We start from the raw sequence: 17,687 nt of genomic DNA, 5'->3' as shown, positions 1-17,687 counted from the left end.
TATAATAATATTAAAAAAATATAAAAATAATAATTTAAAAATAAAAACAATGATTAAAACAACCAATCAATTCGATCTCAGAAGTTGTCCATTAACACATTTTTTAAAACAGATAAATGTTTATAAAATTGTATAATTTTTAACTTAAAAGTAACGAAAATGAAAATTCATAATTTTCAGGATCAAGACTCTTAGTTTTCTAGTTATTTTTTTAGGACTTATTTTGGATTGGTCAATAATTTTTTCAGCGCGTTTGAGCTCAAAAAATGAAAAAAATTAGTTTTCTGCGTTCCTATCAAAATAATAATAATAATATTTAGGTTATTTTTCAGTTAGAAAACAAAAAATTAAGCAATTTTTCGAATTAATCATTAGTAAAGTTATACGATCTTAAACCGAAAATATCGAAAATACATAACTAACTAAAATGTCAAGACTCAAAGCTTTTTAAGCTTTTCAGTTTTATTCCAGATCGAGCAAAATCTTTTTCTGAGCTTTAAAAAAACAAATTGAGTTTTTGCTTTCAAATAAAAAAAACTAATTATTGGTCTCAAAAGTGTTTAGTAACACGATTTTTAGGTTAAAAAATGCATAAAACAGATTTTCGCTTCAAAGATAAAAAATGTATATTTGTTTCTGAACTAAAAAAATACTGAAAATCTAATATTCATACCTTTAAGGTTTGACTGTACAGCCTTACCCTTTTTAAGTTCGAGTCTGGCCACAATCAGAGCCATAAAAGTTTTTTTGTTCAAAATAAAAATAAAATTGAAGTTCGTGGCCGTCACAAAATCAAAACATACTTTTGAAATATTTAGCTTTGCATATTTATTTTTAGATGCCTATAATGATTTTAGGACATAATTTTAAAATAATTAGCAAGCACTAGTAAAAGAATCAATCGATATTCAACTGAAAATATCGAAAATTGATAATATTATAACATGGAAGCCTTGGCTTTCAAATACATAATTATGTATTAATAAAATTTTTTTCACAGTTTTTATGTTCAAAATTAAGAAAATGAGAAAAACAGAAATTTTTTTTTGTTTAAACTATACTTCCGTCACAAAAGTTTTATTACTAAGCCCAAGAAATTTTAAGGACAGTTGTTTGAAATATATTTTTTTTGTAAATAACTTAAACTGCATGTTAAATAATATTTTTATTAAAAAATTTACACATTTTTAATCAAACAAATTTTTTAAGAAAAATTAAAAAAATTGATAAATAAAAAATTAAAATTAAATATTTATTAAAAAAATATTTTTTATAATTAATTAAATATTTTTTTATTTATTAAATATTTATTATTTTTTATTTAATTATTAAATTTTATTAATAAATATTTTTTATTATTTATTGAATTTTTTATATAAAAATTATTTATATTTATTAATTTTTTTTAATATTTTTATTATTTACTAATTTTTATTTATTTATTAAATATTCTTTTTAGGAAAAATATTTTTAACATAAAAAAATTAAATTCTAGTTAATTAAGAAAACAAATAATTTAATATTTTTTGCTTTAAATGTTTATACTTTAAAAAGTTCGAGTTCAAAAGAAATAAATATATTTTCCATGACAACTAATTTCTTGTGACAAAATTAAATTAATTTAATGCAAGACTGTTTTCTTTCAAATATGTCTGAAAAAATAAATTATTACAGCTGTTTCCTTCGCATTGAGACAAATAGTGTTAAAGACAAATAATAATAATCAGTTACAATATATTTCTTTGAATACGAAATTATCAATAAAAACGACTTTTTTTTTATGAAAACTTGTAAATGCAACAAAGTGTTTGTTTTTCTGAAAACTCATATTCTCCAAGCAACGTTTTTTTACTGAAAACTAATTTTTCCCACGAAGACTGAAATAGTAAATTTCCTTTCGAAACACTATGACCAACTTTTTACCACAACAATAATTCCTCACAAGCTCGTATTTATAAAGCATTTAAAAAAAAGAAAACAAGTATTAGAAACCTTAGACCTAGGTTGGGTTGAATTTTATCTCTTTTCATAAATCAATTTATAGGCGTTTATGAATATATGAGTTTTTCTAAGTAAAATAATGTGTATGTATGTGTATGTAAGTACCAATTAATTACAAAACGATATCAGTTACGCTTCATTTGAATATCATAGAAATATGCATATTTCTAAATGCTTTTTCTTAGATCTAGCGCGCCTTACATTGCGATAAGCGTTTTTCGCGAATAGTTTTGTTCACTTTACGTTGATAAAAACACTCGCTGCAGTTTTTTTCAATTGAAAAGCTCAGGCGTCCGAATATAAATTGTTTTCCACATTTATTTTTTTACAAAAAGCATATTAGATTGCCATACAAAGTTGCTTACGCGGAAGTGGCGCTTCATTAGAAGTGCAAAGGAATTACAATGTGATTACAATTTGAAATCACAAAAAAATTCGTCTCAAGTTTTTAGAAAGTTCACGAATAAGAAATATACACAGTTTGTATCATTAAATAGGCACATTTATACATTGATCTGTTTCCGGTTGAGCTATTGGCGATTTAATGCCTTTATAAAATGTTTATAAAAACACACATGTTGACATAAAAAATTATTTTTGTTTTTTAATCATATAACTTAATCATTTATATTCTGCAGTTATACTACATTGTATTGCTTAGTTAACGGCAGAAGTTATACAAATAAGTCACAATTTTTTTATGACATCTTCAAGGCAATACTGGCAGCAATGGCAAAACCGTTCTACATATTAAATATATACATGTGTATATGTGCCCGATTTACTACAAAAACCTTCAAACTTGGACTACGGCAACTTTTCACATATTGGAGTATGTTAAATGCTCTCGATTGAAGGTGTCTGGTTCAAGTGGCATATGTTAAAATATTAGTTAAGGTTATGTTGTCATAGGCCTAATTGAGATTCTGAGCTGGTCTGTTCAGTAACTTGAACTAAACCCTATACATAATATACGGACCAGCCAATTCGACAGAATTTTGGAAAGAGCTACTTTTGAACTTTGTCAGTATCTCATAGATTACATTCCCTTGAGGTATCACCTAATATGTTTCTAAAATTATATTTTACAATAAATCAACCATATTGTCAGTCAATGTCTTAAAAAACTAAACCAATAATAATACTTATTTTTAATAATTTCTATAAATAAATAGCGTTTTCACATCTTAATCTCAAAAAGTTACCAACAAGGTCTTTTAAAAACCATTTTGAAAAGGTTTTGAATTTCCTTTACGTTTTAAAGCCACGTATGAATGTTAACAGTACCAAAATAACAACAAATTTGTTTTTTATAAGGTTAGTGTGGTAGGCCAATGAGCCACGCACAGACCAGTTTTGGTCCTTTGCGATACAAGATGGAGTTCAGTTGCTAAATCCATGAGGAGTAGTAATTCTTAAGATACCTGGGCTTGACGTGAATTTCTAGAGACTCTGCGGGCTCACTATCGATACCTCCTCCAGTGCATCATACCGTGGGGACCACAGATGCTTACAGCGTAGTCTTGCCGATGCGGGGCAAGTGCACAAGAGGTGTTTCGTTATTTCCCTGGTGCCTTGCTTTAGATATTTCCTGCAGTCTTCTCGATCTGTCAGCCCCATTCTGCGTTCGTGTGTCGTCATCTAACAGCGGCCAGCGGTGCCTAAATCGGAATTAAAATTTTTATTTTTTATTAATGTTAAAAGTTTTTAAAAGCCTAGTTTCATTAAAATTATATTTTTGTAAATTTTCTGAAAATATTTTTTTATTTGTTGATCAACATTTATGTATTTTTTGTTTCAAAAATCTTGGATTGAAAATTCCGAAATTGAAATTTTCATTTTAAGCCAAAATGTGACTAAAATTTCTCAGAATTTTTAAAATGCAAAATCGGAATTAAAAATAAAGTTTTCAACTCAAAATCGGTATTAAAAATTCATAACCTATAAATCGTTTCAATGTGTAAGTTTGGCGATCACTGCTCTAAGTTCTCGAAGATGATGGTTAAAACACGAAGTACGCAAGCGCGAAAAAATTCCGAATTCAAAAACATTAATTTTCAAATTTATGTTTCAATACGTTATTTGGGATACACAATTTATTTTATACTCAATATTACTATATTCAATAGGCTAGAAATTAGAAAATTATCTTTAATTAAATTTTGGGGATTAAAAACAAAGTTTATTGAAAAATTAATTCAAATGTTCTTTATGCATTATTTGTAAACTTCCTTCTGGTAAAAATAAAAAGACCAAACATTTTTGCTAAAATTTTCAACCATAGAAAATTTTTAATGAAATTAATTTGTTTTTTTTTTTAAGAAATTCTAAAAGAAATTATAATATCGTTTTATACAGAGTAGTAGAGCCGTTTGTAGTAGTAGTCTGTCTCAAAATGCATATTTCCATATACACATAATAAGAAAATACATACATACATATGTACATACATGCGGATATATGTATGCATTTACTATGTATATATGCACTTGCAAATGAGCTACAGAAACACTCATACGGCACAGATGAAATCCCGATTGCAATTCAAATCAAACAGACTGAAGTGAAATGAGCAATCCGACAAAATATAGTAATATCAGAGCAACAGCAACAAAAGCTAAAGCACCAAAGAAGATAACCAAGCGATTGCCACTTGTATGGCAAGCGCTTAATGTCCAATAAACACACAGCGCAAACGCTCACAACAACCATCCAACTCAAACGGCCGAGAGTCAGCATGGGAAATTCCTCCGCACACGAGATTTGAGTGAATATTCATTTTCAAGTTCATTCCGGTCGTGTGGGCATGCACAAATACCAATAAGCAGACGATTGGAGCAAAGGCAAAACCACCACCAACAAGCGGTGGTAGTACGCACACACACACACACACATAAGCACACATAGTGGCTCGCGTACGATTAGTGAACTCAGAGCAACGGCGACTGCTACCAATTGAGCGCTCGGGCGATGAACACGGCTAACAGAGTGCAAACCAAGCAAACAACAAGCAATAACAATTACAACAAACACACATATTGAGCGCATTTAGGCGCACAGTAGCCGCTTGTGGAGGCAAGGCAGAAAGGCAAGTTGACGTTGAAGGCAGCGACGGCGGCGACGGTGGCGGCGCATACACCAGCGCAAACAACTTCTACACCCAAAGGCAGCAACTTCAGTTGTAAAACGGATGTCGAATGTTACAGAGGTACGGCACGGACGATACCTCGACGGGCACCAGCGTAAAAACGTAGTAGAAACCACAGACGGCAGCACCACGCACATACACACATGCAAAGTGTACGATCAGTGCGAGTATGAAATAATTAAAAAACAACTACAATAAATATTCAAAAGTGTTGTGCGCATTCATTGACTGATGCTTTGGTTTGGTGAATGTGAATTCACGTTGAAAATTCGTTAATTGACTGGATTACGCTGACAAGTGATCGCGCCAGAGGATCGCTTAATAACACGGTTAGCAAATAGCAAATAGCAACTATAATATAAAACAACAAGAAACAAACAAACATGCAGATTTATTAGCTGTGTAAATGATTCAGCAAGTGCATTAACTAAAAGCATATTAAAAACGTTCACGAAAGAATTATCGCGATCATTAAGGATCTGTGCGACGAACATATTTGTAGGCCAGTGTGCGAACTTGGTGATTTATGGCGAAAGCGTAAAATTGGCAGGCAGCTAGAGATTAAAAGCATAATAAAAAACACAGCAGATATAGCAAAAGTATACAATATTATATACCGATCTATATAGAAAAAGAAACAAAACTAACAAGTGATTTGTGCGCTGAATGGCCAAGAATTGTTTAAGACATTTGATTTCTTTCATTTACGCGAAAAATTGTGCGCGTGTAGTGGGCGCGCGATCGCCTGTGAACTGAGTGGCCAGAATCTAATGCGCAGAAGAATAGCAAAATTTGATAAAAGTAAATAAATACACGTTGTGGTGTTTTCATAAAAACGTATGATCGTAGATTCTGGGAAAAAATTTTATCGCGGTTTAATTCAAAAGCAAAACAACACATATACTATGTATAAGCTTTCATATAAAGTTGGATATTTATGTGCTTGTATATGCAAATCCAGCTAACGTCGAAGTGTACGTGCTAATTGGAGATCGACTGACGTGATCGTTTATAATGCCGACGGCAAATTGTAAGGCGCATAAGAATTAGAAACAAAAAAATTCAAACAAAAAGCAGCAATAACAAATAATGGCAGTTTAAAAAACAAAAAAAAAAATAAATAATTAAATAATTAATAAAAACTGAATTTAAAAATAATTAAAAAAATGTTAAAAACTTGCATTTAAAAATATAAATAAATTTTAAATACAATTGGTAACTAAAGCAGCAACATTAATACAGTGGCAGTTAAAAAAATTTTGAAAATAAAAAAAAAACTTGTATAAAAAAAAACAATAATAAATTGTGTATATAAACAAATAACAAATAAAAGAAATTATGTCAAATTTGAAAGTGGCTTAAAAACGCCAGTACTTAAATTTTAACATTTAACAGCAGTTGAAAAAATAAAAAATAATAATTGGTATGAAAAAAAATTATGAAAATTAAAAAAAAAAACAATTTAAATAAAAAGCATATGTTGTAAAATAATAAAACATTTTTTTTACAAAAAAACAGATTAATTTTAAAAGTATTTAAAGCAAATTAATAAGAAATTAAATAAATAAAAATTCAAAATTTAAATAAAAATTAATTTAATCATTACAAAAGTAATGTTACATAAAATTTTAAAAATTTAAAGAAACATAAGTTATCTAAAAATTATAAATTTAATATTTAAAAGCAATAAACAATTTAAATAAAAAACAAGCCTTCAAAAACAAAAAAAAAATAAAAGTAAAAAATTAAAGGAAAAGTTTACAAAAAGTGTAAAAATTGATATTTAAAAGAAGTAAACAATTTAAACGAAAAAAACCCTCAAAAACATCAAAAAATGTTATAAAAAAACCATAAAAAATACTTAAATAAAATAATAATACAAAAATAAAGAAATAAAAAATTCCTAACAATTTTTAATTTATATTATTAAAGATTTGAAATAACAAATAATACAAAAATAATAATAACAAATATAGTTTAAATAAATAAAAAAAAACATTTGCAAAAAATATTTAATTTAAATTATTAAACAACAATTTAAATAAACATAAAAAATTAAAAAAATATTTAATTTTAAATAAAAAAAAAATTGTGTATAAATATAAAAAAATAACAAAATAAAAATTTTGACAATAAAACAAAAAAAATTAAAGAAAATAACTTTACTAAAATATGTTAAACTTATATTTAAATCTTTAGAAAATTTAATAAAAAACTAAAAAACAATATCTAACTAATAAATAATTTATTGATTAATTTTGAGCAACAAAATAAAAAGTGCTAACAATAAATGAAAAAATCAACGCAAACAAGCAACTAAAGCACGTGACTGCAAATAAACTGCAACCCCTAAAATCAAAAAATTTGTGCGAACTTTCCAAACAACAAACCCAAGAACCCAAATAAATCAGAAATAAATTGACAAACTCAATCTCAATTGAAATAATTACAGTGAAGCCCACTCAATTGCTTTCAATATCAATTATTTGCAAAATCAGAAACCCAAATCCGCCCGAAAACGAAATTAAAAATTCATTTAATTGAAAGCGGCGAGAAAGAAAAAGACTTCACAACGATCGCCGCACACAATCTAAACGCCGACGTCAATGACGAGCAATTTCCCAATAAACAATTTGAAAATTTCTCATTGCCGTCGTTGCCCAGACATAGAAGAAAACGTGAAGACATGCCGCCCTCTGCGTTCCTAGTTGGTTCCACCATTTCGACAACAGCAAAGACAGCAGCAGCAGCAGTGACAGCAACGAGTAGCAGTAACAGCAATAACGGCATTTGTAACGCACGCAGCACACCAACAAAATATACGATTTTGACGCCAGCAACAACACCGAAACTGCTGTCGCCGATAAAGAACACATCGTCGACCTGTTCCTCGCCATCGCTGTCGCCACAAGCATTGCAAGCGCGTTACGCGGCGTGTAGCCCCACCAGCGCACACAAATACATTAATAATAATAATAACAACAACAACAACAATAATAATAACAATTGTCAAACAGTACAAAATTACAATTACTTAAGTGCTACGACACAACAACAACAACAGCAACAACAGCAACAGCAACAACAGCTGCAACAGGATCAGCTGGAGCAGCAATATTTGCAATTGCAGCAGTATCAGGCACAGCAGCAGTTGAAGCGATCAACGCCACAAAAAATGGTGCTGCAAAGCTATGAAAATTACACCTCTTACCATTTGCCTGCCCATCATCAGCACGCTGCGCATGCGTTGACGCATCAGCTGTCGTTGCCACAGTCGCATCAGCAACATCAGGCGCAACAGCAGCAGCATCAACAACATGCGCAACAACACCAGCCTCAGTCACAGCATCAGCAGCAAACGCATCAATATCAACAACAGTCGCCGCAACATCAACAGCAGCAACAACAACACCTGCAGCAGCAAGGTTTGCAGTCGATGACGCAGCATCATCGCTTGTCGGGCGGCAGCACTGGCAGTGCCTCTGTTAGTTCCTCGTCATCGTCTGGCGGCGCCTCGACAACCGCTGCAGGCCTCGGTGGCAGCACGTCGGGCTTGAGCACAGCCGCTTCGTCGTTGCTTGACTCACCGAATCCTACCGCCTCGTCGCTCGGCATTGGCTACTTCAATGACATGGCCACCAATTATGTTGGTGACTACTCCTCGCCACATCATCCAACCGCGAACTCATATTACACCGACATCGATGCGAATTTCTTTAGTCAAGGTAAACATTTAGGAAGTTTAATTCATCGTAGTCTTTGTGGTAGTCAAAATGTATTTAATTGTCGAGATAAAAAGCGGTCTACTTGATGAATGTTTTGAAGAGATACATTCCGTTCTCTTATTTTATGCTCTCAAAATACCTACGTTGTTGTACTATCTTAAAAATTCTATTAAGATTCTCGTTCAGCGCGAAATGTGATATACAAACCCATATATGATTGATAAATAACCGGTATATCCGTAATAATGACTTAACATATAATTTCTTTAGATTTTCTAGTTATGCAGTCAGTTCGTGAATCTCACTCCTCAAAACTTTTTTGCGATTTCTGTTTAGGAAACCGCGAGACTTTCGTTTTACTTGTAGTTCTAGGTTCTTGCCGTTCTCTATTATTTTTCGACTTTGTTATTTTTTTATGTTAGGATCTAGAGGCAGGGGGAAGAAATATTACAATATTCGAAATTTTTATGTGAAATATGGTTTTCTAAAAAGAGAAAATAACGAAATATTCTCGAATATTGTGTTTTGCGGATTATATACATACATTTTTTCACGAGAGAAATTTGACTTGAACACTTTTGAGGACAAAGTAATTTGGAACCCTGATTGTTTTTTTTCCATTGCTCGGCTATTACCAGATTGAGATTGAAATATCTCAGTAAACATCATTAGCGTACATAGCCTCTTGGGTTGGATATTAACTGCCTTAAATATTTGTGGTAAGCTCAAAATGCTTCGTCAACCTAAGAGGATCTATCTGTTGCTCCACTTTTAGGCAAAGAACGAACATCTGCCCAAGTGAGATCCAACGATTGTGATCAACCCTACGAGCTGTACTAACCTAACCTATCCATTTCTAGTAATTTAAACTGCTACTTAATAGCGAAAACGCTTCCTGATTTTGAAAAATTTTTTTTTGTATTCAAAAATAAAAATCGATAATGCAATGCCATGCCTACAACATTTCTCAATTTTTTTTTTAATTCAGATTTTTTAAACAATGTCGCGTTAACGTCTGTGAAATAATACTTTCCGAATACCAGGATGTCATGAAGCGTATTATTACTGGCGTTGAGTCGTGGATCTATGTTTATGACCCGGAAACAGACAATCAATCGGACGAATATCGTGGCAAAGGTGAGCCGTGGAAAACCACGTCGAAGCAGCTCTGTGTGACTTCTAGCTTTTCAGCAAACTCAAACGACTGATCCGGAAAACCGTTTTGAGTAAATTGAAGGCATTAAATGTGAATCGCTACCCGCATTGAGAGAAATACTTTGAGGGGGACGACAGAGATTTTGAAGAATAAATTGAGAGTCTTAAAATTATGAGCAAAGTCTTACTATATATTGTGATACCACTAGTTGTTTTTGGGAACACTGCAGAGTTTACAGTCCTTAAATTCTTCTGAACTGGATATAAATCCAAGTCTGTTTCAAATACATAGACGTGACTGTACTGGGAATGAACACATGCTGTATTAATTAGAATGCTTCAAGCTATATTTTAGGTCACACGAAATCGATCATGTTCATTATTCAAAGATGGTTCCTCCGAAAGTGCTTGTAAACAAATAATAAGGAACATTCTGATCCACGTAGTAATCTTGATTTGAGAAGATTACCCGTTATCACTCTTTTGTCATCCCCCTATTTATACCCTGCTTTTACAAGTAACATTTTTGACTCCCAGAGTAATCTTAGACTGAGAAGGTTAACCGCTTTTCACTCTCCTTTGCTATGCGCCTCATCATATCCTGAACTCAGCATCCTTAATTTTACAAATAATGCAAATATTTAAGATTCGTCTAAAAATTTGTGCAACAACAAATATCCGGTGGAGCCCACACACACACACACACGCACAAACGAGCTTAAGCATGAAATACACAACAGAAGGAAACTTTAATTAAAAATCCTAGCTATTTATTGTCTAGCTTTTACAAATACAAAACAAATTTGATAAGACACTTAATTAGTACAATCTATTTGACACCTCTACGCTAATGAAACACGCTCACGCCCACGGCTGTCAAAAGTTAAACGCTGACAACTTTAGCAGCAGAAGACAAGCATTGACTGTCTGCCTTCAACTCCACTGAGCAACACACTAAGCGCATAGCGGCAGTGGCCGATGCCGATGCCGTCGCTGTGGCATGGAAAATTAATATTGACATCAAAGCGAGATTTCGTGTTGCATGCCACAAATATGCTAAAGTGAAATGAAACGAAACTTTAATTATGTGCTCAGCAACGCGACGCGGCTGGTTGCAACTTAATTGCGCACTAACGAGGGTGTGAACTTGTGATAAATGTAAATATAAATAAGCGCAAAGCACACGCATACACACACACCCAACTAAATGTAAATACTGTTATGCATGCCCATATAAATTTCGAAAATGTGCGCGTGTATGTATATGTGTGTGCGTTTATTTTGGCGCTTGTTGGTCGCAAGACGCTCGAGATGAGTGAAATGTTGTGCTGCTCGAGTAATTAAATTGCAATTTATTTAAATTCCCAGGCAAAGGCGTTCATTTGCAACAACAACAAGAACACATTTCGGTACATGTTTATATGCTTACAACAATAGCTGTGTATGTGTGTGTGGTTGAGTGTGTGCGCCTGTGGGTGGCTATTAAATACAAGCAGGCATGCATGTGAGGGTTGCGCCAGCGCGATATTTACGCCAATAAGTCAATGTGTGTTGTGTGTATTAACAAATGTATGGCAACCACAGTGACATTGCCGCCATGCGACCGCAGCTCGGTGAATCAACAAGTCGCTGTTGCTTTGTGCTGCCCGCAGTTTTTTTTCAGTTCCTTTTTGCTTTTTGCCTGAGCGCGCAATTGGCACCCCGCCGCCGGTTTGGTTAAGTGGCTGTGATTTTACGAGCATGTACATATGTATATGTGTGTGCGTGTGCTTGTACCAGATATGTATGTATGTATATTGTGATATGCCTAACTAAGCCTATTATTTGGGCATTTTTGTTGATGATTTGTACCGCAGAGTGGCTCTTTCGAATATCGCTACGCTCTTACGCTATTTATTGTGCCTTGATTAAGTGTCCGATTTTAATGAATTTTGAATTGCATTTAACTAAGTATTATTTTTCGCTGGAACAATGAAGTATTGAAATAAAATCTTTTGGGGAATGAATGACAACAAGCAGCCTAAGTACTTCAGCTAACTTAAATTAGAATTAATCAATTGGAAATGCATTTTAAGTGGGGGAAATTGTCGTAGTAATTTTATGTAGTAGACCATAGTTCATCTCAAAATTTAGCTCAATTTTAATTTATTTTTTTGTTTTTTTTTTTTTGCAAAATTGGTTTCGATTTCCGCCTAATATTGGGATTAATTTATGACAAAAATTTTAGAAATTGAACAACAGCCTCATAATTGTCATTTATAACTATGAATCAGTGCTAGAGGGATACCCAACTTATTCCAGTTTGACAGCGCCTCAAAATAAGCTTTTTTTTATTAAATTTTACAGGCAGATCAGATAAAATACTAGTTTTTGGGTATTGAAATTAAAACACCCAACATTTATAACGTTCATAAATCATTAATTGTATAATTATCATATTAATATTTATATATTTTTTATGATTTAATGGTTGATCCGTGTAATAGTTTCGGAGACACAGCCTTGCAGATTGTGCGGTCGAGGCTAGCTAGGCTAAAAGCACCATCTTTAAACGCGTTTTTCTCGAAATTGTGTTTTTAAAGTCGGTTGGCAAGTTTTTTCAAGAACTACTCACCCGATCTTCATGAATTTTTACGCAGGCCGTTGAGATACAATTCTGAAATACTTGAGCGAAGGATTTTTTTTTAAATAGTTGTCTATTTGAAAAAAAAAAATGTTGCGAAAGTTTCAAGTTTTTTGGTAAAAATGTCTACCAGAAATCCAATTTTCACTTTTTTTTCGTCCAAATTCTAAGTTAAGGTTTTAACTAAAAGACGTGTTTTTTACTTTAGATGTTACTGTAAGCAGTTATTCTGCCAAGTCTGGCGCAACTTTTTTCCGAAAGGTAATTTTTTATATGTATGAGAAAAAAAATTTTGGAAAAAGACTGTTTTTTACCCAAGTGACCCATGTAACCCCTTAATACTAGTTTCTAATAATTTTCAATTGAAAATTAATATTATTTTGCATTACAAGACAAAGCAATCCATCAAGTACTTTTAAATTTCGTGATTTCCTTAATTTTCATTGTTTTAGATTTTTATTAGTGATCTGGCAAGGCGGCAAGAATTCCCTCCATTCATATTTATTTTTAGTTGAATTTCAATCTGCTCGTTCCAGTCGTTCCTATTGTGAAATATCAAAACCTATCCTAACCAATAAACTATCAAAGTCGGCTAAGTGAGTTGCTCTCTCAATTCCAACGTCATGAGAGTTGGCACCTATTTATCGCTGCTATGAATTATGCCGTTACTCAGTTTAAAAAAATTCCCCAATATTAAGTATTTTGGAGATAATTACTTTATTACTTAGCTACAGTTCTGAATATAAATTGCTAGACTCTCTATATAAGGCTAAGCTGGTAAGTATTTTATAATAATATCGCCTCTTAAAATATGTTGGATATTTTAGATAATATAGAAAAAGTTACCTGTGTTCCCTCTCATTCATAAAAAAATTTTGGTCACATTGAAATTCACTTTTTCACATATTTCAACAATATTTTCGCTTACGAATCATCTTGAAGCTATTATTTTCAGTCAAAATAACCGAATATTTAGAGAGAGAATTATATAGTTTTTCATAAATCATTTGTTGCGAAAAAAATTAAACCACAAATTAATCACAAAATCAGCAGATATTCATTCTTCGTAAATCGGTGATTATTTTGCGCAAATTTTGTACCGCATTAACTAACTGACTTCTCACTAACTGGCAGTTTACGAGTCAGGTATTTCCAACCGTAAAAAATATTAAATTTTCTCGATAAAGAAATGTATTTTATGTCATTAGCAAGTTAATTGCAGTTATTTACATATATACATTATCTCTAATTAATTTATAAAATTATCATATTTCGCTAAAAACTCTAGTTGATTAGTTATTTTAGTGTTTAACCGTAAACTTTAAAAATTAGAAAAACAATAAAAAAAAATGGTTTGAGTCGACTTAAATTGAACATTTTTGGTGTTTATGGAAATGCAACCCTGATTTTTAAATATAATTTGAACAAGTGTTTACATATGTAAATGTGGGCCCACTTCAAAAATATTGTTTGTTATTGTCTGCTTTTGTCTGTCTCAGAGTATTTGCAGTAGTTTGAATGAACTTTAATCCCGATTTTCTCGACCAACATAAACGACCTATTGATCATTTGTGATTTTTTAGAGATAAATAAATAAATATCTATTATTAATAAATAAATAAATAAACTTAATAAATAAATACCGTGATTGATTTTGAAAAAATTTAAAATTCGCTTGATCCCCTAGCCTGTCTCCAAGCAATCCTCCAAAAAAGGATGCCTGACAGTTAAGATAATTTTTCTGCTCAAAATTATCACAAATTCTAAAACCAAATAAACATTGATTATTACTATAGATGGATACAGTAAGCAGAAGGATACATATATATTCCTTAGATCATTGGCTGACAAATATATCTAAAAAAGTCGCGTGAAAATTGCAGCCGTTTCGAAGAAAATTTCCTCATCCACTCTGAAACAGCAATTCGAGAAAACCTCGTGTAAAGTTTGGTGTAAAAGGCTCCCCAAATTTTAAAGGAGTTTTACTCGCACATATCTTCGAAACTATTTGCAAGGTTGGCTGCAAGTTTTCACATAATATTCTCAAATATGTACATATGTAAATGCAAATATGTATGTATATTAAATATACATAGATACTCGTATATGCAAAAAAGTCGAGTTTTTGAAATTCTCAAGTGGATATAACCACTTAAAGGGAGATTTGGTGTTCCAAAAAGCGCCTTCACTTCATCATCAACAAAAATTTTAGTGAAAAATAATGAACCTATCAATATTTCAATATCTATTTGCTTATGCATTGAACCTAAATCACATCGAAAACCACTTTTGTGGCAAAAATATTTCCCACAAAAGTTCGAATTTTCCCTGCAGGGGTTATGGTGTTAATATTCTCCATGCACCCCATCAAGTGGGAGGAGTATTCTGTGCCTCATTGCTTCATCTCCACCATACAACGCGTTGTGTATGTCAGTTTGTATGCGAGTGTGAGCCCGTGAGTGATTTCACATCTCTCCAACAACATGCCGTATCTGCGCAGTATCGAAAGCAGATTATACCCCTAGAACACAAAAAAAAAAACAAAAAAGTTTCACGCTTTGCAAGCGCGCAACAGACAGAGACAGTCGGCAGCAGGCGTTATGCGAGCTGCTTGGGCATAACGAGTTGTTCCATTCAAGCGCTCGCACCGATATGTGTGACCAGCAAGCAGGCTGTGAATTAACGCTTCGCTTGTGAATGAATAAATGCAACTGGATTTGAATGAATGGTTGGAAGCGCTCGCCACTTAACTGAGCAGCTAACTCAATGACGTTTGCAAGCTAGCGGCTGAATAAACCTTTCCTTAAATAATTCTCATATTCAACAGGTTTCGAACAACAATTTCTTTTGCATTACTGTATTTTTACATTCATATATAATGTGTATTTGTATTTGTACATATTCCATATTATTGGCGCTCAATTGTGCTCTAACGCGCCAAGTATGAATGAACGCTTGCCCACCTTTCACAGTTTCACAGTCGCCCAGCTATGGCCTGTGGGAGCAATATTGGCGCAATGCGCTCTTCTCACACTCGTTTATGCTCCCCGCTACACGATAATCACGCGATTCATTTGCTCTGCTCACTAGCAGCGCTGCTATTAGCCATTGCTTTTGTCATGTATGTACATGCCTGTCTGTGCGTGTTTGTGAATTCTGTATTTTTGTTTTAGCAGCATTTGGAGCTCATTTTGTGTACGCTTTGTTTTTGTGTTGGTGTTGAGTGCGCTTTTGATTGGTTTTCGAATTTCATCGAATCAGCGCCGCAAATTAATGGGGCGCGAACGGTGCTCTTCGAGACAATGTTGTGTTTGAGTTGAACTATTGAAGACAAGACAATTGAATGATGGACACGCCTTCTGAGGAGACTGAAGCTGCAGAGATGTTTACTTGTGAACTTTATACATGAATGTATATGAGTATATAATTTTTCTTTGATTTAGCTTGCAAATTAACCGTATATACATACTATATGCACATACGTATGTATGAAGAAATCGTAGAACAATTATATTTTACGTTGGTTCATTTGAATGTATTTCTGTTGCGTTTATATCTTTCATAAACAAATGACAACACAGCGAAATGAAGAAAAATGTATATTAATTTACATACATATGTACATACATACATATGCAGGTATATACATATTGTATGTACATATTTACACGTATGCATAAATTTATTTATGCCCCTCATTACGCATATTAGGCCTAAGATAAAAAGCATTGCAAGTTTTAGCTTACCTCGGTCTAATTTTTCTGCCTAGTACAAATGTGTTTTATAATGTCTTGCCAATTTATCTTAGACAATACGTGCATTTTGCTGCTTTTTAAATATTAGATAATGAAAAAAATAAATAAAAATAACAATGAAAGACAAATTTAAACAAATATTAAAAATAAACGTACGCTATATATTCATAAAATATATAGATAATCATTATTCGTGAGGCTGTTTCTTCTCAGACTACTTAGCTGTAGACACGGCTGTAGAGATTCGGAAAAGTAAATTTAAAACAAGAAAAAACGTTAACTTCGGCTGCATCGAGGCTAATATACCCTTCACAGGTGCATTTCTTTCAGTAACTATGTGTCCAGTTTGTATGGAAGCTATATGCTACAGTTAACCGATCTGAACAATTTTTTCGAAGATTATATTATTACCTTAAGCAGTAATCCATGTCAAATTTCGTGAGATATCACGTCAAATGCGAAAGTTTTCCAAACTAGAACGATCGTTCGGTTTGTGTGGCAGCTACATATACATACATATGTATGCTATAGTAATCCGATCTGAAGAATTTCTTCCGATATGACATTATTTCTATAAACAATAGCTCATACCAAATTTCGTGAAGATACATACATACATATGTCGTTAAATGAGGAAGTTTCCCATGCAAGCATGCTATAGTTAACCGATCAAAACAATTTCTTAGGAGATTACGTTGTTGCCTTAGAAAACGACCTGTGCTAACTTTGTGAAGATACATTGGCAAATGTGAAATGTGCTCGGAGATTTCATGAAAATATCATTTAAAATAAAATTTTTTCCTTACAAGAACCTGATTTTGAACCATCAGTTTGTATGACAGATACATATGTATGTATGTACAGATATAGATATGTGGTATATTAATCCGATATGAAGAATTTATTGAAAAATTATAGTAAAACTTTGAACAATAATCTATGCCAAATACTGTGAGATTTTTTGTTAAATAAAAAGGATTTACTTACAAAAACAAAAATCTACAAAAACAAAAAATTTTTTGATCGACCAGTTTTTATGACAGCTATATGCATAGCATATATTGGAGGAACAAGGCGTGTCCGAAACTTCACCTCGATATCTCAAAAACTGAGGTACTAGTAAATGTAAATGCAGACGGACGAACAAACGGACTAAAATGCAAAATAACATAACCTCACTTTTCGTTAGTTTAGAGGCGGGGGAAAATCGATCTAATTGAAAACACGCATTTTGAAACAAAAATTGAGTTTTACATAGTTATAAAACGGTTATATATTGG

At 32.4% G+C, this 17,687-nt stretch overlaps 1 protein-coding gene across 2 annotated transcripts in view; it reads left to right on the top strand.

Moving 5' to 3' along the window:
- Nucleotides 1-17,687, top strand: part of LOC120782615 (ETS-like protein pointed) — a 94,522-nt gene that overhangs the window by 73,885 nt on the left and 2,950 nt on the right. Inside the window, exon 1 of one of the 2 annotated variants that reach the window (XM_040114983.1) lies at nt 7,412-8,874. The exons of the other annotated variant lie outside the window; for it this stretch is intronic. Coding sequence (XP_039970917.1) covers nt 7,836-8,874 — 1,039 coding nt within the window. The 5' untranslated portion in view covers nt 7,412-7,835. Of the gene's footprint in view, nt 1-7,411; nt 8,875-17,687 lie in introns of those variants that run through there. 2 annotated transcript variants of the gene reach the window in all.

Source organism: Bactrocera tryoni, chromosome 1 (assembly GCF_016617805.1).
Source record: "Bactrocera tryoni isolate S06 chromosome 1, CSIRO_BtryS06_freeze2, whole genome shotgun sequence".
NCBI classification, from domain to species: domain Eukaryota; kingdom Metazoa; phylum Arthropoda; class Insecta; order Diptera; family Tephritidae; genus Bactrocera; species Bactrocera tryoni.
The sequence above is the reverse complement of the archived record's forward strand: the minus strand, read 5'-3'. Positions and strand labels throughout refer to the sequence as shown.